Source organism: Dipteris shenzhenensis, chromosome 10 (genome assembly GCF_047967505.1).
Source record: "Dipteris shenzhenensis isolate YYH24624 ecotype China chromosome 10, Dip_SZ_1.0, whole genome shotgun sequence".
Classification (NCBI taxonomy): domain Eukaryota; kingdom Viridiplantae; phylum Streptophyta; class Polypodiopsida; order Gleicheniales; family Dipteridaceae; genus Dipteris; species Dipteris shenzhenensis.
The window spans coordinates 350,307-370,504 of NC_141605.1; the positions used below are offsets into that span (position 1 = coordinate 350,307).

Here is a 20,198-nt window from a genome sequence, read left to right on the forward strand (position 1 = left end):
ATCCCGCAGTCAGTCCCGTGGCAAAAAGGACATTGAATGCTTTTATTGTGGCAAGAAGGGACATGTGAAGTCGAAGTGCTTCAAGTTCATACGGGATTAGAAAGCCAAGAAGGCTGAAACAAAGGATGCAGGAAATGCAAGCAAAGGCAAAGGCAAGGCCAAGGCAGATGACTTGGATGCAGTGAATGTTGCAGCAGAGGACAGTGACAGTGACATACATGATGTTTTATGCTCTTCTGCTGTAATAGCACATGCTTTGGTTATTGATGGCCATGACATGCACACCTGGCTCTTAGATTCAGGTGCCTCTTTTCATGTTACTCCTCATAGGGAGTGGTTTACTTCCTACACAGGTACTCATGGAGTTGTTCATCTTGGGAACAACTATGCATGTCAGATTGCAGGGATTGGCAGTATACAGATAGTATTTCCTGATGGACAGTCATTTATGCTTGATGGTGTTCGCCATGTGCCGCAAATCAAGAAAAATCTGATTAGCACTGGCTTATTAGATGACAGTGGTTACCACACCACATTTGGGGATTCCAAATGGGTGATTACTGATGGCCAGACTGTAGTGGCTGAGGGTTTTAAGAGTGATACCTTGTACCCTCTTTATGTTTCCAGTGTGGGTAATCATGTTGTTGCCATAACCGAGCTGCCAAAGGTTTCATTGTGGCATAGCCGGTTGGGACACATGTCTGTTAAAGGAATGCAAGAACTGTCACGTTTGGGTTATCTGCCGCCTCTCTCTTTTTCAGATTTGCCTACTTGTGATCATTGTATTTTTGGCAAGCATTCTGTGACTCCTCATAAGAGGAGAACTCCCCAGAATAGAGCACCACTTGATCTAGTGCACACTGATTTGTGTGAGATGCCACAGTTATCACTAGGGGGTGCAAAATATTTTATTACTTTCATTGATGATGCCACACGTAAGGTGTGGGTCTATTTCTTGAAGCATAAGGGAGATGCCTTAGATGCTTTCAAGAAGTTTGTCACTCAGGTTGAGAATCGGACAGGTCGTAGGCTGAAATGCCTCAGATCCGATAATGGGGGTGAGTATGTGTCACATGCTTTTGTGCAGTTTTGCCAAGCTAAGGGCATCAAACAGGAACTCACAGCCCCTCATAATGCATCTCAAAATGGTGCAAGTGAGCGGATGAATCGAACTATTCAGGAGAAGGTTCGATGTATGTTGTCTTATGCTGCATTACCCCATGGCTTTTGGGCAGAAGCTGTGCAAACAGCAGTTCACATTATTAACAGGTCACCAAATAAGGCTTTGGAGTTGAAAGTGCCAGAGGAGGTGTGGTCTGGCAAGCCACCCTCATATAAGCACTTACGTATATTTGGCTGCGAGTGCTTTGCTCATGTACGCAAAGATCTACGCACCAAACTGGATCCAAAGTCTATCAGATGCATCTTTATGGGTTATGGTGACGAAGGTGAAATGGGGTATAGGTTATGGGATCCCGTTAAACGGAAGATTATATGCAGCAATGATGTCATCTTTAGTGTACTCAAGGAACCCGTGCAACCTGTGGAATACAGGAGGGTTATTTATGATGATGTTGGACAGCAAAGAATGCCCATTTATATGCAGCAGCAGGCTGCTGCAGATCACCCTGTTCAAGAGGGTATACAGGCTGAAAATCAGCCAGATAATTTTGCCAATGATGCACCACTGGATGTGCCAACAGATGGGGCTGTAGAACAGCCAGATATGGTGGTACAGCCACCCGTCATGCATGAAGAACAGGCTGGACAGCAGCCTAATCCGGAACATTTTGTTAGGAGGAGCACCCGTGCACAACGGCCTCCTGCCAGGTTTGTTCCAGGAGCCAATAATGTGGCTGATTTTATCATGCTGACCGATTGTGGTGAGCCTTCCAGCTTCAAGGAAGCTATGGGAAGAATAGAGAAAAAGAAGTGGGAGAAAGCCATGCAGTCAGAAATGGACTCCCTACTTCAGAATGATACATGGGACTTGGTGCAGTTACCTGTAGGCAGAAAGGTTTTGCCATGCAAGTGGGTTTACAAAGTCAAAGTGGATTCAAATGCTTTACCTCGGTATAAGGCCAGATTGGTTGCCAAGGGATTTAAGCAGGAAAAGGGCATTGACTTTGATGAGATTTTTTCCCCTGTAGTCAAGATGACTACTTTGAGAGCAGTGTTAGCTCTTGTTGCTCATGATGACATGGATTTATGTCAGATGGATGTGAAGACAGCTTTTCTTCACGGAGATCTTCATGATGAGATCTACATGAGTCAGCCAGAGGGATATGCTGTTAAAGGGAAAGAACAGCTTGTGTGTAAGCTCAAGAGGAGCTTGTATGGACTCAAGCAGGCGCCAAGGGAATGGTACAAGAAGTTTGATGCCTTCATGCAGTCCCAAGGGTATCATCGGTGTGAGACCGATCATTGCTTGTACACCAAACGGGCAAAGGATGGCAGTTTGATGCTACTCATTCTATATGTGGATGACATGCTTATTGCCAGTAAATCTCAGCTTGAGATTAGTGCTTTGAAGAAACAACTGCATAAGTCTTTTGACATGAAAGACTTGGGTGATGCAAATCATATTCTTGGCATGCGTATTACTCGTGACAGGTCCAAGGGACTTTTGTTTCTGTCACAGAAAGAGTACATTGACAAAGTACTGCAGAGGTTTAAAATGGAGGGGGGGAAGTCCATTAGTACCCCGTTGCCTCCACATTTAAAACTCAGCAGTAAGGACAGCCCCAGATCAGATGATGATAAGGCTGAAATGGCCAAGGTTCCGTATGCATCTGCAGTTGGATCTTTGATGTATGCCATGGTTGCCACTCGTTCGGATATTGCTTTTGCGGTGGGAGTCATTAGCAGGTATATGGCAAATCCAGGCAAGCGGCATTGGGAAGCAGTGAAAGGTGTCTTGAGGTATCTCAAGGGTACCAAAGACTTGTGCATATGCTATGGTAGGCAGGATGCATTGGTGCATGGTTTTACAGATTCAGACTATGCAGGGAATGCGGATAACCGGAAGTCTACTACCGGTTATATTTTCACATTTGCAGGAGGTGCTATATCATGGGTGTCTCGGTTGCAGAAATGCGTTGCACTGTCAACCACAGAAGCTGAATATGTTGGCTGAATATGTTGCAGCCACTGAGGCTTGCAAGGAAGCAATATGGCTTACTCGGCTGGTGGGAGATTTGGGCATTACAGGAGATATGCCAGTTTTGCATTGTGATAGTCAGAGTGCTATCATGTTGGCAAAGAATCCGGTCTTTCATCAGAAGACCAAGCACATAGAAGTGAAATATCATTTCATCAGGGAGGTACTGGAAGACAAGCGACTTGAGCTTGTGAAAGTACATACTGATGATAATCCTGCAGATTTGCTCACTAAGAGCTTGCCTACAGAGCGGTTTGCACACTGCCGCCACATCATGAGATTAGGATGAGACCATTCTTATTTTATGGTCTTGTATACAGTAACTGTATATTGCTGTAATTTGTATTCTTTTCTCCCCTTTAGGCACATTGGCCTTTAGGTGGGAGGTTGTTGGGGTAAAGGCACATTGCCAACCCTTCATTAAAAGATAGGACACCTATGACTGTCTTAAGACAGTCATAGGGTAAACCTAATCCTAATAAAACATAAGTGAGTTTGTGGTGTGGCTCATCATTCTTCACACCCGCACTAGAGTGTCACTCTCTCTCACTCTCACTCTCTTGCTCTCTTCCTCTTCTCTCCCCCTCACAGGACACTGACTGGGGCTCCACATGGATAGACTACCTCCCTTCCAGTACAGCATGGATGCTCCGTTTTCTCCCATCCTATCACACGAGGTCAACCAAGTTATCCATGAGGATCTACTACAGCTACACACATTTCAAACCTAGTTGGGACCGAGTGAGCTCCCCATGAAGCTTAGCTTCTACAGAGATCACTTCTTACAGATCACAACGGAGGGTCTCACTGACCCACTAGGATACACACAGATTCACCTACCCACTCGCTGAGGATCTCTCTTGGGTAGTTCCGGGTCTCTTCACATCGAGAGCGGCAAAGCAGAGTGACTACCCATGGAGAGGCGCATATGCACACTGTGTGACATGCAGGAGGTTGAGACAGAGGAGCATTTCATCTTCAGGTGTCTTGGGTACTATGAGATCCGAGGGCGTTTCCACTGCCTCTTCAGGGATAGTTATGGGATTTTGGCATGTTTCCTCTCCTACCCAGACCAGCGGTGTTTGGCAGGTTTCATTCATGAGGCACTTAGACACCGCGAGAAGATACTCCGAGCATGGAGACAGGAGCGGAAACGGGATCACATCTCTCCGTCCCTAGGAAATTTGGGCGTCGGAACGAGAACGTTCCGAGAAGGGGTAACAAGGGAACGGGTAGATACGAGAACTAGAACGCCATGTCATACACAACACGTCATCATATGACATGAAACTATACGAGAAAATGACAGAAACTAACATTTTACAAATTTAAACTTTCTATATAAGCTCTAAAATACCCATTTGAAACTTTCAAATAGCAAAAATAAAAAGGCGTTCCAAGGCCCCGTTCCGGTTCCGCCTTGCTTTCGAAAATGGCGTTCGAGAAATTCCGAATGTCCGAACATTGTTCCATGGTAATTGTAGTTCAGGAACGCAGCATCTAGGACAACATTTTCACCTTCTGGGAGGCCATAGACCGGGCCCAGGAGGAGTCGCAGCCCGTAGCCATCCTTCTCTTGGACTTCGAGAAGGCTTATGATAGGGTGGAGTAGTCGTTTCTAGAGGGCACTATGCGCCGTTTGGGTTTCTCAGACCGCTGGTTTCGGGGGATTTCAGCCCTATATGTAGGGAGCTCTAGCCAGATGCTCATTGGTGACCACACAGGCAAGGCCTTCTCTCTCTCCCGCTAGATACGACAGGGCTTCCCCTTGGCCCCCTTCTTTTTCCTCTTTGTAGCCGAGGCGCTTGGCTATTTCCTATGCTCCCAAGCCGCAGGATTGACAGGGATGAGACTTCCGACGATCCGGGAGAGGATGGCACTCTATGTGGAGGGGTCAACATCGAGCCTCGAGGCAATCAGAGGAGCCTTGGCCAAGCCTCCGAGGATCGGATCAACTGGACCAAATCGATCGATTTCTTCAGAGGGATGGAGGAAATCTAGGAGGTTCAAGATAGGGGCACTGCCTTTGGTTTTCAGTGGATCTCGCGAGGTGGACAACGAGATATCTGGGGTGTCAAGTGGCCATTAACATTACTGCGGAGCAGTAGAACACCCCTGTTCTGGAGAGCATCGACAGAAGCTTCTACATTGGAGCTCGGCCAAACTTTCTTTAGCAAGGAGGTCTACCAGGTTCTCTTAGCCACGGCTTCGTACATCGCTTCCTGCTGGCGCTCTCGTAGGGCTACATGGTACATCTCAAACATCTGGTGCGCAATTTTCAGTCGGCTGGTTCAGACGGGAGGAGGAACACTAGGGCTACGGTTGCTTCGCAGACTGTCATCATGCCGCAGGCTCGGGCATCATTGATACAGAGATGCAGAGCAGAGCCCTTTGGGCAAGCTAGTGGTTCGCGGACATACCCTAGGTGCAAAGCCTTGGAAGTTGGTACTACAGAGGAGGTTTCTTAGGAATACCCCACGCACAGGAGGTTAGTGGTGGCAAGTCACCTCGGTGGCTCTTTTCAGAGGCCCCTCTCACAGGGAGAGGATCCCCACTGATAAGGAGCCTTTTCAGGGTTTGGTAGAAATTAGCAGGGGGACTCATACGAGCCCCTAGGTGCAGAGAGGAGTTTGAGCGCCAACCCCTAATTTGGCACCCGGAGGCCCGGGATCAGGATGGTTGTATGCTCGAACAGCAGACTGGGCTCAGTGGAACAGCGGGCTAGCCAACTCGTTTGGGGCCTGGAGCACTTGACCCTAAGGTGCCGCCTAAGGGCTATCTCTCACTTGCGAGAAGCCAAGCACAAGACGAGGTGGATAGATGCAGCCATACCAGAGGCATGGAGGGATGCTCTGTAGACCTAGGTAGACGGCAAATTGCTAGGATAGTTCTCTAGGCCAGGTGTCCCTTTGCGGGTCATGATGTTGCACGGCAGTGCTTCTTGAGAGTAAGGACGGGGGGGGTTCTCCAGTCGTCGTCAAAGGGAGACCCAGAGATGGATGGAAGCCTCAACTCATTACACTGGCAACTGATCAGGATAGTGGGCCGTCTAGGTAAGGCATAGTTTATCGATCCCCCCAACATCCCAGGCCAAGAGCTCCCTCAGTGGCGATGCAGCCCTGGGAGGGCCGCCCCCTTCAGGAGATTCAATGGGACCCAGGAGAGTGGTTATGGCCATCCAGGGTAGGTCACATGGAGAGGGTGGAGGAGATACCCTTCTTCTCCTACACAACACTGATTGGACGGCAACTACACATGGAGACATTGAACTAGACTACTGAGAGAGAGAGACATTATGGGGGGCAGCAGGTTTCTCAAGAGGTACGCTCTCGGTTTTGAACGAGGCCCTGATCTAGCCTTCGACCTCGGAAGAATCTCATACTTCTTTTGGTTAACCGCTCACGGGGATCTCCCAATGGCCCTTGGTTGGAGCAAATGAGGGTGGTTGGGTGTTGTTATAGTTGCACGGAGGGTGTCTTGGAGACGATCCCACACTACCTTTGAAACTACCCGAGTGCCAAGAGGATCTGACTAGGCTCCCTTCGGATGTAGGATATCCATCGGGACTTTACCTGGGGGATGGCGACCTGGTTGATAGAGGATGTAGGATATCCATCGGGACTTTACCTGGGGGATGGCGGCCTGGTTGATAGAGGGGTGTCATGCCTTCCACATTGATGAGGTTTCCCCAAGCTACAGGATACACAGATAGAGCATTCATCAAATCGAGCTGCATGAGGCAACCCCTCCAGCCGGACAAGGTCCTCCCTCGACTCCTAAGGATGGTGTGTGGGAGACAGTGGCCAGCATCACCGTATGGAACATTTGGGTTGCGCACTGCAGCCTAGTGATGGGAGGTCATCGGGTTCCACTGACGGCCGCTTTGGTTGCTATTTGGCAGGATATCATCTATACTCCATGTGCCATCTGGGAGCGTGGGGAATCAAAATCTAGAGCGACCACCAAAAGGTGGGAGCATTTCTGCAAGGAATGGCGGCCTAAAGGTTTTTTTTACATTCTCACACCACGAGGGATTCGCTGGTTGTATAGTGCCCCCCTGGTTGCTAGCCCCTATCCCGGAGATACCCTAGGCAGTGAAATGAGTTTTCAGGATGCAGGCTGGCCTGAGCGGTCAGCACCTTTGGGACAGCTGACTTGTATGGTTTTGTTTTCAAGCATTAATAGAAAGCTCTTTTTTCTGTTTTAAAAAAAGGCCTGCAAGGGTGCTGCCTACACTACAAACAAAATGGGCCCAGGTCCCTCTAGTCTACCAGCAAAAAAATAGGCAGCAAAGGACTACACCCCCCTCCCACCCCCGCTTTGCGAGCTACAGCCAAACTCCAGCAAACGGCAAGATATATGGGTTGCCAAAAGGAACTAGATATTTCATCAAGGCAACAAATTGCCTCGAGGATAGCCGGTGTTCAGCACAAGCACCTCCATACATACATACATACATACATACCATTATATTTATGTTTATATTTATATTTATATATTTCTATTTATATATAGATATATAGGAGCTCGCTCAAGCTTTTTGGCAAGGAGAGCATTGGTAGCACTTAGTGGGTAATTCTTTGTGGATGGGCTCGGACGGTACACAGAATACCCAAGCCAAGGTCACCTTGAAGACAATGATTCCCCCCATGCAGAGGCAAGCCTAGGTATTATCGACATCGAGATGTAGAGCAAAGCCAGGTTCGGTACCAAGACAATGAGGACCACCAACTCCTAACAGGGGAGCCGGCAATGCTAGGGAAGCTTATTGTTAGGGGTCTCCTCCAAGATACAAACCTTGGAGGCTTTGCTATGACAGTGGCTGCTAAGGAACACACCTCACATAGGCAGACATTGGCAACAATCTCAACAATGGATCTTCACCAATGCACCTCTCTCATAGTAGGGAAGGGCTAGCTACTAATGCAGAGCTTGATGAGAGTGTGGTGACATCTCTCAGTCAGTCTCATTCGGCCAACCCGTTTGAGCGACATCCCTAATATGATACGAAGACATCCAAGACCATGAGGGTCTATGCTAGGGCAGCGCACTCACATTGGGTGGGCACAATGGGACAGCGGTCTGGTGATATTCTCGGAGCATGGAATCAGCTCCCACAGTATCCCAAGGAGAGGCTGAGCACACTCAGTCACTCGAGAGGTGCCAATAGCAACATTTAGGAGATCGAGTAGGCCATCTCGGAGGCATGCAAGAAGGGGCTTGGCCAGACCCAAGATGCCATAGACCCTCCACACTAGTTTGACCAATTCTCTAGGACGAGTTCCTCTTAGAGTCTTCTACCTATAGCAGGACCATGACAAGTCAACCTTTTTCAACATCGGCTTCAGTAGATTACTCCAAATGGAGTAGTGAGGGGACTGAGACCCAGGAGATGATGGGGTCTTGAGGCCATCACAGGTAGGGGCCTCAGAGCACAATGCTGGGCAACGAGAAAATCAAACATGATTAATAGTAGCCAATTATTTTCGCAAGCAACAGTTTTTGGCCCCCAAAAAGAGAAAGAAACAAAGGTTCACATGCACTACTCAACTGGACTGTATAGAATTGATTCAAGACTGATCAGGATTGAAAGCATTAAGAGTCAAGCAAGACATACTAATGTACCACAGCTCACCTTTTTAGAAGTGGTTTGAGACTGATCTGGGGGAGTTACTGCAACTGCATTTGCTCTGTCAATAGAAGACCGAATTGTAAATTTTCTAATGGCTTGCTTTGGTGTTTTGTAATATAAGTTCCAGCAGCCCGTGTCATTCTGCAGTACATTTGTAATAAACTTGATTACGAACCAATCGGCTTTTACATGTAAGCAAAGCATACCCCACAATTCAGATTTGGAACTTCAGAAGGGAACCTCTCTTCTCTATCTGCATGGCATCTACTAGAAAGAAGAAAGTCACCCTCCCAATGGATACAAGATTCCTACTCAACATTTTCCTTGCTTTCAATCAATTCTGAGTGCAATAAAACTCTATTGATTCATATTACTGTTAAAAGATAAACTATAGACCAACACCTGAAAAGAAAAATCTTTAAGTTATTGCAAACCAAGACCAAAAGTATGATTTAAAAACACAACGCCCATGCTGTTCTCAAAGCCCTAGCACTGGTTAACCTTTAGATTTTGGAACCTAATCATGCAGCAGAGAGCTTTGATGTGGAAAAGATATCTTATGTAGAAAGAAAAGACTGAGCACAAGATAACATTTTTGTTCAAGCAAAAAGGAAAAGACTTCACTATCTATAAACTTGGTTTGATCACACATTTCAAGCACAAGAAAAGAAACATTTTGGCCTTATTTCCAGGCCAAAGTAATCATTTTAAAGGTCATTAAAAAATGCAATAATTGCACTTGTTCCAGGCAGTCTTTTGGACAAAATTCATCATTATTTGCTTGAAACTTATCAGATTTGAGTGCCATCTTGGACAGCCTCTTAAGAACATCAAAGTCAGCACCAGTTTCACTCCATTTTTTGAACAAATTGAACATCCAATGTTTGTATTGTGAAGGATCTGTATCTGGTGACATATGTTTGATTCCATGGGAGTAGGCAAGGGTTTGCAACAATGCATGTGGAACTGGTTCGGCACTTTCTGAGTGTACTTGCCTTATGTCAATAGAATCCCAAGTGTATCTCTCCATATTTCTACGCAGGGAAAATAATGGAGGTCTTCCATGTCCTTTGTCTGATGGGAACCGACTTTTGACATCTGAAATGAGCTTGTCATTGGATCCTTTCATGATTAATTCATCCACATAAAGAACAACAGGAACAATATCCTATGATGGATCTCAATCTAATGGTCAGAAACCCATACTAATAAAGTGATTATGGATCCTGGCATTCCATGCTCTTGGTGCTTGTTTCAATCCATACAAGGATTTGAGCAATCTGCAAACTTTTTGTACCTTCTTGCTGTTGTATGTAGATTTATTCATCAGAACACCATTCAAAAAAAACATTTTTCGCTTCCATCTTCATGTGTTGGCCAATCAAAGTGTGATGCTAGAGCAATAAATGTTCTTACAGTTTTCATCTTTGCAACAGGTGTAAAAGTTTTTCTCATAGTATGTGCCATATTCTTGTGCATAAAGGTTAGCAATCAGTCTAGCTTTGAGAGTTTGTAACAAAAATCTGTCTATTTTGGACTAGCTTATACACATGCTCTTGGTTGTTTACATTGCTCTATATCTCTCCAAATCTAAGCATCTATTTTTAGGATAACTTTGTGGGCATATGGTGGAGTGGGATCTAAGGTTTTTGTGATCCCTGGGTATCATAATCTTCCGTTGTGGTTAGGGCTTGGCTCAGAAGCAAGCCCCTATCATTTATCTACCATTTTTTCCACCGTACATGTGTCACTATGCCACCTGCCCCTCCAAGACTAAATCTGAGTCTATATTTAAGGGTTTCCTAGAAACCCCCACATCACCATAAGTGCGATCTGTTTCAGCTTTCTCAAGCTTTCTCTAAGGTTGTACGTCCACTTTGCTCTCACAAACTTACATTGACTAACCTAAGCTAAGTGTCATTAAACCATATGTCAGGATTGGAAGTAGGATTATTCACTCAACGGTTAATTGACCAAACTCAAGGTTTATGACTTGGGAGGATCTATATTGCTGATGTGGCAGTGGAGAGTTGCAGCTTGCAATGGAGTAATGAGCTTCTTGTAAAGGGGCCTCTAAGGATTGTGCCCCTACTAAAGCAGGAGTTTCAAACGCTCTAAGCTGGTGATCCCTCTTAACTATGAGCTTACCCAAGAGGGCTCTACTCTGCATCTCTAAGTCAATGATACCTAACCCTGCCCTCTACCTATTGCTTGATCATTGTCTACCAAGCAACCCTTTTCCCTCCAATTATTTTGTGCACCATCTAAACTTGCCCAAAGAAAATTGTGCACCAACCATTGGAGTTGTCCCATGCAACCCCTATGGTTACAGCACCAGCATGATGCAATGTACCAAGTCATGGCCAAGAGGATCTATTTTACCACTAAAGCTCCAAAAAAGGTGACTGAGCTACATCTAGATATAAATATCTAGTCCCACCTAGTAGCCCAAACATCTCATTGTCTACCTCTAGATACCCATCTGAAGCTAAGGAACTCATTGTACGTATTGATCTTGACCCCCGAAACCAAGAACTAAACCTCTAGTGGGTGACACTCCCTCTCCAAATTGGACATTGAGCCCTCTATGTATGAGGCCGTGTTAGCTGCAAACTCAAATTCCAAGAGCCCCTACTCCTGACAAATTGGACACTGGAGCACAAGGCGCATCCCAACTAGGCCAACCTCCTGTGATCATAGAAATATAGCAGGCCTTATCCACAAATAAGAACAAGAAAGGGGCCAGAGGACACAACTGTTGCATTGAAGAAAAGGCAAAAGGCCTCCCTATGTGCCCAAATATCAAAATCTGACTGGAGCTGCCCACATGCAACGTGAAGTGATGCCATCCATAGATCTCCAGGCATTTGAATGCAAAGCACTTCTGTATCTCAACCTTCTGCATGTTGCATAGAGTGTAGAGTGCAGATCCAACTCTCATGGGGTGCCCTCTACTCTCATGACGTAGCCAATGAGACTATACTAGAACTGCCCAATCGAGATCCTCAAGGCATGTGGGAGATAGATCTGAGTATAGCCAAGGGAATCAATAAAATCCTCCTCTGAGACCTACAGTAGTGATCTCTGTAGAAGATGAGTTTCACCGAAAGCTCGTGGGATGCTAGCTAGATCCTGTACTTGTGGAGCTATATGAGGTCCTCTCTGATGACGTGGTTCACCTCGTGATAGGGGATAAACGATTATACTGAAACTGTGGCAGTCTGTCTATATGGAGTCCCATACCCGCAAAGCACTTGCATGTCCAAGGGGGAAGGGGCAGCAGTGAACAAGACTCGCCTGTGCATGGGAACCTGCTCTAAGAAACCTGACTTCAGCGACTTTGTTGGAGGTTTGGAGGGAGAGTAATTTGTGTCCTACGCCGACGGACCAGAGTCGCCATTGGCTCAATCCCTACCCTACGTTCCCAGCATTGCATGAAGGAGACATCTATGTCGAAGAGGTCGGCGCACTGCTAAAGGTCCAGTAATGAGGCTGTGAGAGAACCGTCTTCCCTGAAGGCATCCCACTGCTACAACTAGACCTGACCCTAGCTTCGCTGGAGAGAAGCCAAGCTGGAAGTATGCAGAACCTCTGTGAGTGAGCCAGAGGTCCATGCCCTAAGGTCTCATACATTCATCCATCATCTGGTATATTTGGTGCTCCATCATCGCGTCAAAGAGCTCTAGTGTCCACTTCTCCACCCTGTGGAGGAAAAATGGAGGATCCGAACCGGGTGAGTGCACGATTCTACCACACTGATGCCCCCTTTACGGGGCTGCAAGACCAGAATGGTCAACTCCAAGGACATTGGGTCTGGAATCTCCAAATAGTTCCAAGGTCCCAACCGCCAAAAATCTCGCGGTAACGGCCTCCTGGCACGCATACGAAGGCCCACGGACTCATCGACATGACCCCGCTCCCCGAAACTGTGGGAAGAGGAAGCTGAGTCCTGGCTGCCTAGGGCGTTGACCTGCTGCTGAGGAAAGCTCAACGGATGAGTCTTTGCCTTGCCCGTGCTCATGGGGTCAACTGCAACGCTTTGCGAGGTGCTCGAGGAAGAGGCTGCAACTAACGGAGGGGCAGAATAGCTTATTACAGTATGGCATCTCATAGGGAGAGAGGGCTTCTTTGTGGGTATGCCCGCCTAGGACATTCTTCTCCAAGCCATTCCCCACGGCATGTGTGCCACCTTCCTAGGATTGGTTGGAGGCTTGTTTTAGGCTAGCTAGCCAGCTTGACCCATAGTCACGGCATGGTTGGGACCTTATTGGGGCGGTTAACCAAGTCGGATCAACCGACCTACCTGGTTAGGTCAACCCGACCTTAACTTGACCCTACTTGGGTTAGGTCAGCCCTACATGTTGGTCGAGCCTGAAGGTCGACCAATCGACCAGCCCTAGGTAGGCTGTATGGGGCCTATAAAGGCTCCCCATTATCATTAGATGAGTGTCTCACATTGGGGTTCTCTTGGAGCATACTCTCTCTCTGCCAGCACCTCAGGCTAAGCTCGAAAATATGTAGTTGCGATTGCCTCATTTCCCTCCCTCCCTCCCTCCCTCCCTCCCTCCCTCTCTCTCTCTCTCTCTCTCTCTCTCTCTCTCTCTCTCTCTCTCAGCCCTCCGCCCAGCCCCCCCTCCCCGTCGCTCCGCTCTGCCCCCCCTCCCTGTCGCTCCGCTCTGCCCCCCCTCTCGTAGCTCCGCTCTGCCCCCCCCTCTCCCCGTCGCTCAGCCCTCCCCCCTCCCCGTCGCTCAGCCCTCCCCCCTCCCCGTCGCTCAGTCCCCCCCCCCTCCCCGTCGCTCACCCCCCCCCGTCGCTCAGCCCCCCCCTCGCCGTCGCTCAGCCCCCCCCTCCCGTAGCTCCGCTCTGCCCCCCCCCTCGCGGAGCTCGCTGCCCCCCCCTCCTGTAGCTCCGCTCTGCCCCCCCCCTTCCCGTAGTCCCGCTCTGCCCCACCCCCTCTTGCAGCCTCTCCGCCCCGCTCCCCCCCTCTCGCAGCCGCTCCCCGCTCCCCGCTCTCCCTCCCCCTCTCGCAGCCTCTCCCCGCTCCCCCTCTCCCCGCTCTGCCCCCCCTACCGTAGCCTCTCCGCTCTGCCCCCCCCCTCCCGTAGCCTCTGCACCACCCCCCCCCTCTCGTAGCCTCTCCACCCCGCTCCCCCTCTCGCAGCCTCGGTAGGGACCTGCTGCAAGCCTTGGCTTGCCACTGGCCCTGCGCAGGCCTGCGCACCCCTACAGCAATGCTGAACAAGATCTGCCTCTGCAGGAAATCGTGCACCTGAACAAGTCCTACAATGGCCCACAAACCCAAACAGTCTCTGAAGCCAATTGTGGGAGAGATCACAAAGCGCATCTCCAGGAGTGGATTAGCAATTGACAGCCAACCAGTCCTGAAAGCATCGGGTGCAATGGGCACCAATGCAGTTCTTTCTCCCGCAGCCATCATCTCTACTCCGACCACTGCCTCCCTCACCAGTGTACCACTCAGCCTGCCCCCCACAGGAGAGGGTCACAGTTCCTCACCCCCCACACAGCTCCCTTTTGTCTCCACCACCCTTATGTCCCCCCTTCCCCTCACCCAGCAGCCTTTCTCCACTCCCCTGCCATATACAGCCAGCCTATCTCCCACGCCCCTCAACCATACGCCTTGTCCCAGACCACTTGAGACGATAGATTACATCTTTACGGAGCTACATCGACTACAGGATCATACCGTACCACAAGATCAGCTTATTCAGAGCATGCACCAGGAGATCACTCACCTCCGTCAGGAGGTTGTCTCTCTCACTGCTACAGGCACAACAGCCCCGCGCACTACACCAGAGGTGGAGGAGCGGATCGCTACCATCCAGACTGCTATTGCGGAGACTACCAAATGGGTGGACGTTGTGAGACGGGCACCCAAAGCAGCAGTCTCAACCACCATCGCCGAGCAGGAACAGAGGGCCAGTAAGGCTCTCAACATCCGAGTACGAGGTATCCCCCGCGCAGATTCACTCACCCCCTTAGCGGACGCGACTACTTTCGTGACCTCTACCCTCGGCCTCGCCGAGCATGGGATCGAGCATGCATGGCGCACAGGACGGGACCCCACGCGCCCACAGCCACTCATCATCCGATTCAGGGATACTTAGGCTCGACTTGCAGCACTCAGGCAGCGTGCTACACTACGGGATCACCCTACTATCTTCATGGATGAGGATCTCACACCTATGCAGGTGGAACAGCAGCGCACCCTACTTCAACAGCGAGATGTAGCCCGTCAGGAGGGGAAGTGGGCTCTCGTCCAAGATGGCCGCCTATTAGTTGGCCCCCGCCGCCAAGCCCCACCAGGTACTCCAGACACGGTAGCAGACTCCCCCCCAAATAGGGAGACATGGTCTATGAGATTCAGACTCAGCACACAGTACCCTTGGCATGCACCATATGGAACTGTAATGGTACCCTATGGTCTGACCCTGGGAACTTCTCAGAGTCATACACTGGACGCGACATCATTTTCTATACAGAGACACATCAGAGTCCCGAGCGCCCTCTCCCCTCGGTCAGTGGCTATACCTGGGAGTCAGTATTCCGTGAGGAGACTAGATATACTGGGGGGGTCCGAGGATCAGGCAGAGTTGCAATACTCCTTCGTTCAGCGCTCACGAGCTTGATATCTGTGGTTAGATGGGATGTCCATGCCCGTTACCTATGGCTCCGATTTCAACGCCCCTCCACACGCGACCTCTTTATTGCAGTCTGCTACTTTCCTCCTGAGACGTCACATTTCGCATGGATGCTACGTGAGGATACGGGGGTATCCCCCTATCTAGATCTCTACTCAGACATTGTGGAGTTCTCCAGACGCGGAGAGGTCCTACTAGTTGGGGATTTCAATGCAAGGACAGGTGCACATCAGACATCACTCCTGGACTTCCACTCAGATCCAGTCCTATTACCTCAGATGGACACAGAGGGCTCGCGCTTCCCCTGCTCCTCGACTGACAGTCGCGCTCCCGTTACTGCGTATGGGCAGGCTCTTTTGGACCTTGCACGTATACATGATTTGGTCATCTACAATGGACTAGACCGGTGGCCTGCCTCCTCTGGTTTCACATGTTTCCCACATGGCGGAGGAGCCAATGTCGTCGACTACATTCTGGGATCTCCTACTTTAGCCCCATAGATCACTGACTTCCGCACTGCACCCTTACCCCCAGGAGCCGACCACACTTACCTGTTCTTTCATATCCTTGCGCCCCGAGCCCCCCCATGCCACACCCCGCACTACACTACCTATCATGATATACACTTTGATCATAACCTCTCACCTGATTACTCAGCCCACCTAGCCTCCCTCCTCAGACACATAGACACCATACCCTCTCTAGATCACCAAGCCACCCTTATCACCCACTCCCTTCACAATGCAGCCTGCCATATTTTTCGCTCCACTACTCGGTCCACCCGCCCTCCACCCGCTGGCTCCACCCCTTGCAAGAGCTGGTATGATGACGAGTGTAAAGCATTACACCGCACAATCCGACTCATGACCCAGCGAAACGCTAGGGCCAACCCACATCTCATCAGGGATTATCATCGACTAGTCCGTCGCAAGAAGCTAGCCTTCCTGTGCCAAAATGAGGATACGCTACTGAACATTCTGTTTAGTAGCAACTCCAAGGATTTCTGGAGGAAATTCCTACAACGCCGATCCCCCTCCCCCCTCACAGACACTTCCCTCTGGCACTCCTACGCACGTACACTCTATGATATCCCTGATCAGCCTCCTCCCGACCTCTCAGCCACCCCCCGCCCCACCTCTTGCACCCTCTTCACAACCCAGGGAGTCACCCACGCAGCGCTTAAGCTTCACAACGGCCGAGCTAAGGATCATGAGGGCCTATGCACAGAGTTTGTTGCCTATGGCATCAAAACTCTAGCCCCCGTCCTGGCAACGCTGTTCAATGAAGCTGTCTGCCACGGGTTCCCCAGAGCCTGGACCCTGAACACTATCACACCCATCCACAAAGCAGGAGGTCCCATGGATCTAGGGAATTACAGGACCATCATGATTGGACATGTTATGTCCAAGATCTATGCATCAGTGTTAGATGGCGAGGTCAGTGCTCGCGCAGAGGTACAGGGGCTCAGGCCATCCGGACAGGCCAGCTTCAGGGCGGATCACTCGACTTACGATCACATTTTTACACTTAGAGGGATCATTGAGGAGGCCAGACACAGGAGACAGAGAGTATATTGTTGCTTTGTGGATTTCCGCAAGGCATTCGACACCGTCCCCCGCGCCAGACTCGTCAGACGCCTGCAGGAGTTAGACTACGACTCGGAGGTTATCTGGGCAGTAGTAGCTCTCTATGAGCGGGTGACGGGCCAGGTCAGGATTGGCACCAGCTGGACCCCAGAGATCACAAGCACTATCGGAATCAAATAAGGATGTCCCTTATCACCGACTCTATTTGGCCTCTACATCGACGAGCTCGAGACCACCATCAGGACACTCGGAGGTGCAGGCTGCTCTCTTGCGGAGGCTATCATCCAGATTCTCCTATACGCAGACGATGTAGTACTACTATCCTCTTCTGCTACTGGTCTTCAGCAACACCTGGATGGACTTCAAGTCTTCTGTGATACACATGACTTGAAGGTCAACCTTGGGAAAACCAAGGTGATGATCTTCAACACTTCCAGACCCGCTATGCACCGAGAGCAGTTCCTCTTCGCCGGCGACCCTGTTGAGATAGTTGACTCTTACACATACTTGGGCGTTGTCTTCTCAAGCCCGATCTTCACGATGCCCCCGACCATGCAGGCCAAGATCAGTCGGGGCTACGCCGCTCTTGCCAGGCTGGAGCGACAGAGCTACCACTCCCACTTCCAAGACCCGCGGACCAAGTCTCTCCTTTTTTATTCTTTGGTTCGCCCAGCAGGCATGTACGATAGCCCGTGGTGGGGAGCCGACCTTTCAGACACAGAGTGGGCTCGAGTCAAGCGCCTACAGATACGGATGCTTGCTCGGATGATCCGCAGCAAACCATCAATACCACACCAGATCCTTCTAGCAGAGTTCGGCGCCTCACCCCTACAGCTCGATGCGGCTTTCCAGGCTATCACTTATCTCCACAGAGTCAGGGATTTCAGCTCCTCCGCCGACGGTCGCCTCCGCCTACCTTCGCTAGCCCTATCCTCCTCTATGGCCTTATCTGTTGATGGGGACCAGCGATGCTGGTATAGTCGTCTTTCCAGTTGGTTCACCCGACTGGGCCTCGACTTAGACCGGTTGCCACCTTTTCAGTACAGCCTCGACGCTCCACCATCTCCCCTCTCCCCCACTGACCAGGAGGTCAATCAGCTCATTCGAGCGGATCTGCTCCAGCTCCACACCTGGCGGACATGGTTTCTTCACTCCGAGCTTCCTGTGAAGCTCGACTTCTACCGCCGACACTGTCTCCAGATCTCACAGGAGGGCTTCATCACACCTCCGGGTTACACACAGCTTCATCTACCACATGCGCTCCGGATCTCCCTCGGTAAGTTTAGGGTTTCATCGCACCGATTACGGATCGAGAGCGGACGCGCAGAGGGTATCCCACGAGAGGGCCGCCTTTGCCCACTTTGTGACTTGCAGGAGATCGAGTCGGAGGAGCACTTTGCTTTCAGATGTCCTATCTATTATGCCATCCAAGGCCGGTACCACTACCTCTTCCGCGACGGATTCGGCCCCCTCCCACACATGCTGCAGTTCTCGGATCAACGATGCCTAGCTGCTTTCTTACATGAGATGACTCGCCACCGAGATACCTCTCTCCGAGCACGGCGACACGCGCAGCACACACGCAGCACACACAGCGTGAGGACACCTAGCGGCCCATCACTAATTTCTTCCAGTCACAGGATACCTCTCCTCAGTCTAGCCGACGACGCGGACGTAAGCGAGAGCCAGAGCCACGACAGCTGCGCCAGCGGACAGACTCACACATCCGGGTCCATGACATCTCGTCTCTGCTCTCTGCCCGCCCCACCGGGGTTACCGTTGCCCTCATCCACAAGGCCACCCGCCGCCCCCGACGACCGAGCTCGACTAGGCCGCGTGACGTCAGAGGCCAATCATCTATCGCAGGGTTTTTTCCGGCCTCCCATTTGACGGCCCCTCTATGATTGATCTCTGACGATCACCACCTGCACATATATATTGTATCTCCCTCCTCTGCCCCATTTTTGGTGCCCCCCCCTTCTTTTTTGTATCATCAGGAGGTTGACACATATTTTTTGTATCAGGACTAGATACACCGTCCTGCATAACCTCTTTTTTGTAAAAACGGTTGGCTGGCCCGTACCGCCACCGTTATGCTCATTGTATCAGTTAGCTTTAGTCTCATAGACCTTCATGGTCTCCCGAAGACTTTAATAAACTTTCTTTCTTTCTTTCTCTCTCTCTCTCTCTCTCTCTCTCTCTCTCTCTCTCTCTCTCTCTCTCTCTCTCGCGTACGCTTTTGCACGTGCTTTCTCACATTGTATGATTCGTTGTAGTTGATGAGGGACCAGGGGAGCATGAGGAGCTGACACGATAAGGGCATTGCTACTTAGATCTAGAGCAATTCGAAGCACTTGTTCAAACCGATTGGAGGTAGCAAGAGCAACCTGTCCCAAGGAGTAGCTCCTAGTAACCTACCCGAGGAGATCTAAGGGCGAATCAACAGGCCGATTACGGTTTGTAGGACAAACTATGCCCACTAGAAGTTGAATATGAAGATATGGTTCATTCACAAGGGCTTATGGGAGATAGTTCAGGGCTAGGAACAAAAGCCTGAATGTCCCAACAATTCTATCTATTGGGATGTTGTTGGGAGGATGCCTTCCAAGAGGAGCTTAAGAGGTTTCTCCGGCTGTCCAAATGCTGACCAATGCATTCGAGGTACTAGAAGACCTTTATGCGGGGGAATTGGTGATGCAAGCTATTACGTTGTAGGGACACATTTACAATCTCAAGTTCCTCACAAGGAATACCATGCAATCATTCTTGATGAAGGCTAAGGTCTTCCATGATCAGCTGCTGCAGGTGATGGGTGTTGCCCGCACATCTCTCCAGATGGTGGCTCTCATCCTAACCAAGGTTCCCCCAGATTATGACATGGTCTCTCGAGCCTTGAGATGCTAGGTCACAACAAGTCAAATGGACATGCTCCCTTCTCCTTGAGGAATCGGTTCTTGTCTCCTGGGGTAACCTCCAGGTCACTCCAAGTGGTGAAGCACTTTCGACAGTGTACAAGAAAGAGAGGTCGACGTGCTATGCTTGAAGAAAGAGAGGGCATCTGGCCAACAATTGTCAGTCCAAGAACAAACCTAAGGACTAGGACATGGCTCAGATTCATCTTCAAATCAGTATGGTGGTTCCAAGGCAACAACTGTTGCGCA

At 49.9% G+C, this 20,198-nt stretch overlaps 1 protein-coding gene across 3 annotated transcripts in view; it reads right to left on the reverse strand.

Moving 5' to 3' along the window:
• LOC147897229 (uncharacterized) overlaps positions 1-20,198 on the reverse strand; it is a 149,319-nt gene that overhangs the window by 117,091 nt on the left and 12,030 nt on the right. For all 3 annotated transcript variants that reach the window (XM_087380986.1, XM_087380984.1, XM_087380985.1), the window contains exon 2: positions 8,796-8,933. In XM_087380986.1, coding sequence (XP_087237112.1) covers positions 8,796-8,933 — 138 coding nt within the window. The remainder of the gene's footprint in view (positions 1-8,795; positions 8,934-20,198) is intronic.